Raw genomic sequence first — 3,595 nt, 5'->3', positions numbered from 1 at the left:
AATAAAATCAAGAGAATGAAAACCTTTTAGTAAAAAAGCTAAAAACTACGTAAGTTAAAATATCTATTATCTATTACAAGACAGATTCAGAGTAGATTCAGGCAAATCCTCCTTAAATAAGCACATCTGTAATGCTCTCAAAAGCAGACATGCCAGATAACTCCTCCTTCATTGTCCTGCCTCGTGCTGAATGAGCTTTGCCTGTCATTCCCGACAGGTTCCAGGTGTTCTGGGAGACCTGTGCTGGTCACTGACCCACAGCCCCTGCACCCTTCCTTTATTCCCTCCCTCCTTCTCCCAGCCCCTGACAGCTTATTGCAGTGTCTGTAGCTTTCAGAAGATTTGCTAGTGGCTACTCTGAATCTTTCATCAGTTGTTCTGCTCTCTTTGGACATGGAGAACTGAACTGTTCTCCTCTGTGTAACAGTCTTCAAGCGTGTAAAATGTTCTGCTGATGTTCCCCCTAAGCAAAACGACAACATTTAAATAAATCTTTTTCTCCTAAGATGATTTTTTTAGGCCTCTCTCCATCCTTATTCTTCTTGTGGGGGTTTTCTCTGGTTTTTCCACGCTCTGAAGTTCTGTCACAAATAACCACTCAGCCAAGGCCCTGCCATGCAGAGCTGAGTGGTGGAGGTAGCTTGTGTCTTGTAGGCTGTGCTCCTTGCGCTCCCACTTTCCTGCAGCACTGGGATGCTGTTGGATGGTGTTGGCACCACCAAGCCTGCAGTGCCAAACTGCTGCAGGATCCACTGTTTCCATGCTGTGCAGGGGATTTTTCTGGTGAAGAATTGTGTGGTTTCATTTTCCCTATAGGAACTCATTCTGTAGGCTTCATAGAATTCTCCCAATAACATGAGTTAATTTCCCATGCTTATTCAGTCAGTCCTCCAGCTCATTTCCAGACCATCCCAACTTCATCCTGGCATTTGCAGAGTTAGGTTGCTGCAGGGTTCTGTAAACTTCCATTCTCTGAAGGGACTCCTGTGAATGGCTCTCAAGGCACATTAGCATACCATGTCTGCACTACTGGGGTCAGGTGCCTCTGGATGCATTCCTAAACAATTTTTGAGCCTCCTGTGTTAAATAATGCTAAACATTTCTGTTCACTACATTCTGCACTCAGGTGAAAATAGAGAGCTGATGATTTCTTCAAGTTAGCCAGGTACAAAGCAGAGTTCATGTTACTTGTGTTGAGCTAACAAGCCTTACTGAAAGTACAAGAATTCAGGTGGCATTCAACATCTGAAAACAGATTTCGGCTCTTAAGTATACCCGCTGTTATTATTGGCAGAGCATAATGACTATGTGAAACATAATGCAAAGAAAAATCAGTCAGGATTTCAGCTGAGAGATGTTTACAGTCCAGCTAATAGAGCCACAACCAGCAGCACGGCTTTGAAAAATAAGTGTGAGCTTAGGAGAGATAAAAAGCAGGAGATTATAAAGACTTGAAACTTGGGAACTTTTTGAGAGCACAGAATAGCATAGAATAATCTCTGTGAACCAGGGAGTGGAAATACAGGAATATAAATAACGAAGTTGTGATAAAGAGGAAGAGGGGGGAAAGGCAGAAGAGATTGCAAGTGGCATTTTTCAAAGACCTGTGAAAATGCTTTTAAGGCAACTGATGGGTTAAGTAAGGAAGGCATGAAGATGAGTTCAGTCAGTAGCTCTTCATTTTGGCCTTAAAAATCTTTGTTTCAGTCTTGGTAGTTTCTAACTAGCATAGCCTGCTACCTTCCATTGAAACCTGAACAGTGCCTTTAGTTAGCAGGGGATATTTAGAGCCAACTGCTGTCGCCAGTGCCCCTCACTGGTTACTTCCATTGTGGCTGAAGGAACAGTAGGATGGCCCCAGCCCCCTGACAGTGCAGTCAGTGGTGTCAGTGTCACAGGTGTCACAGTGGCATTCTGTAGCTACTGGGTATGAGTAAAAGGATTCAGGGTGGTCACCACAGCCAGGGATCTTCACTGTTTCATACACAACCTCCTTGAAGGTACAGGTTTGCTGAGCAGTTGATACTGGAGGATATTTATATACTGGATCCTGAAATTACAAGAAGGGATTAACTATTTTAAAAGTGGCTATGGAGTAGATTTCAAAATTTGTATAAAACGGGAAAATCCCACTAAGATCCAAAAGCATTTGGGTCTGACTCTAATTTCATCTTTAAATTTCCCCTTTCAGGAGGACTGAAAGAGCAAATTTGTGTCATAGCATCACTAGACAATCTTTAATATCAATTGCTTGATTCTTTAAATTCTTTGAAAGAGCAGAGGGGTCTGCATAATAATGGCTTCTGTATTGTATCTGCTTGCACCCACAAACTGAGCACAAAGCAGAGATCCGGACTGTAATTCTAACTCTGGTTATACTATTAACATAATACATGCAGCCAGTTAATTAACTGAATTTTTACCACACTATTTCACCCTTCTGTCTGTGCTTCAGATTGGCTGTGAACCTACTCTTGTGTTACTCAGTTATTCAGCCTGTTTTTCACAAGGCTCATCCTGCCCGTAGTTTGCTATGGGCTGCAGGAATGGGCTATCTATCCATCCATCACTTGAAATATTTAATTCTGATGCCTGAAATGAAGAGTCTCACCCTGGTGAAGCAGTATCCTGAGCACCACGTGGCATTCACTGTAATACAGAATTCACATTCTTCTCTTTCCACAGCTATGGTGATATTGGTGAGCTGGCAGCTGTTGCAGCAAATTGCTTTCCAGCAAAGGAACAGCACATAGCAATTAAGTGTCTTCATGCTGTCTGTAAAGCAAAAAATATATCTCAGCTGGAGCAACATGTATGGTTATTTTCAACAGGAAATAGTTATAGAAGCAGGGAGAAATGGAGTCTCTGCTTTATCCTCAACTGGTTCTATAACAACATCATCATAACTGGTTCAGAATCAGCAGTGAAAACAGACATGAGATAGATCTTCCTTCTGTTTACTGCTCAAGGAGTTTGATTTTCCTAAGCAATGGAAATGGCATGTCAGCAATCTCTGCAAAATGATAATAATAGCAGAATACCATACCACTTCCAATGAAACATTTTTATCTAAGTTTCTAGAGAGAGTATTTGTCTTGTCTGTAAGGACAAAGAAAAAGAAGCAAGAGAGAGAAAAGAGCAAAGTATGTTTTTTCAGAAGCAATTAATTACTTTAAGAGTTTGCAATATGAAAAAAAAAAAATATTTATACATCAGGATCTGATGGAAACTTACCTGTATTCTAGTTGCCTGCCTGGAAGTACCAGCTGTAGTGAGAAGAAAGCCCTGTGCTTTCCTTTTATACTGAACTGGGTGTAATTTATACCTTGAGGATTTGCAGTATCTTAATGCAGCAAGCATTAATTTGGGACTTGGTGAAAGAGGATTAACGTTCAGCCAGACAGTGAGATTAAGCCTTGTTGAGAGGAAAAAAGAAAAGCCAAACACACTCAGAGATGGTGAAGGTTACTGTCACAGTGTCTCTCCACACATGTCACTGCATTTGATTCAGTGGCATTTAGAAATAGCTGAGCCATTTCACAGTTTGAAAAAAGGTTGAGAAGCCTATTTTTGGAAATGAAATGTTCAGGTGTTT

General features: G+C 41.2%; 1 protein-coding gene across 1 annotated transcript; it reads right to left on the bottom strand.

The window, feature by feature from the left end:
• Positions 1 to 1,450: 1,450 nt before the first annotated feature.
• Positions 1,451 to 3,352, bottom strand: FSHB (follicle stimulating hormone subunit beta). The gene is made up of 2 exons (XM_002194731.7): positions 2,612 to 3,352; positions 1,451 to 2,050 (listed from the first exon to the last, which is right to left on the bottom strand). The coding sequence occupies exons 1-2, from the start codon at positions 2,810 to 2,812 to the stop codon at positions 1,814 to 1,816; spliced, it is 438 nt and encodes a 145-aa protein (XP_002194767.2). The 5' UTR covers positions 2,813 to 3,352; the 3' UTR covers positions 1,451 to 1,813.
• Between the last annotated feature and the right edge of the window lie 243 nt (positions 3,353 to 3,595).

This window comes from Taeniopygia guttata, chromosome 5, assembly GCF_048771995.1.
Source record: "Taeniopygia guttata chromosome 5, bTaeGut7.mat, whole genome shotgun sequence".
Taxonomy (NCBI): domain Eukaryota; kingdom Metazoa; phylum Chordata; class Aves; order Passeriformes; family Estrildidae; genus Taeniopygia; species Taeniopygia guttata.
The sequence above is the reverse complement of the archived record's forward strand: the minus strand, read 5'-3'. Positions and strand labels throughout refer to the sequence as shown.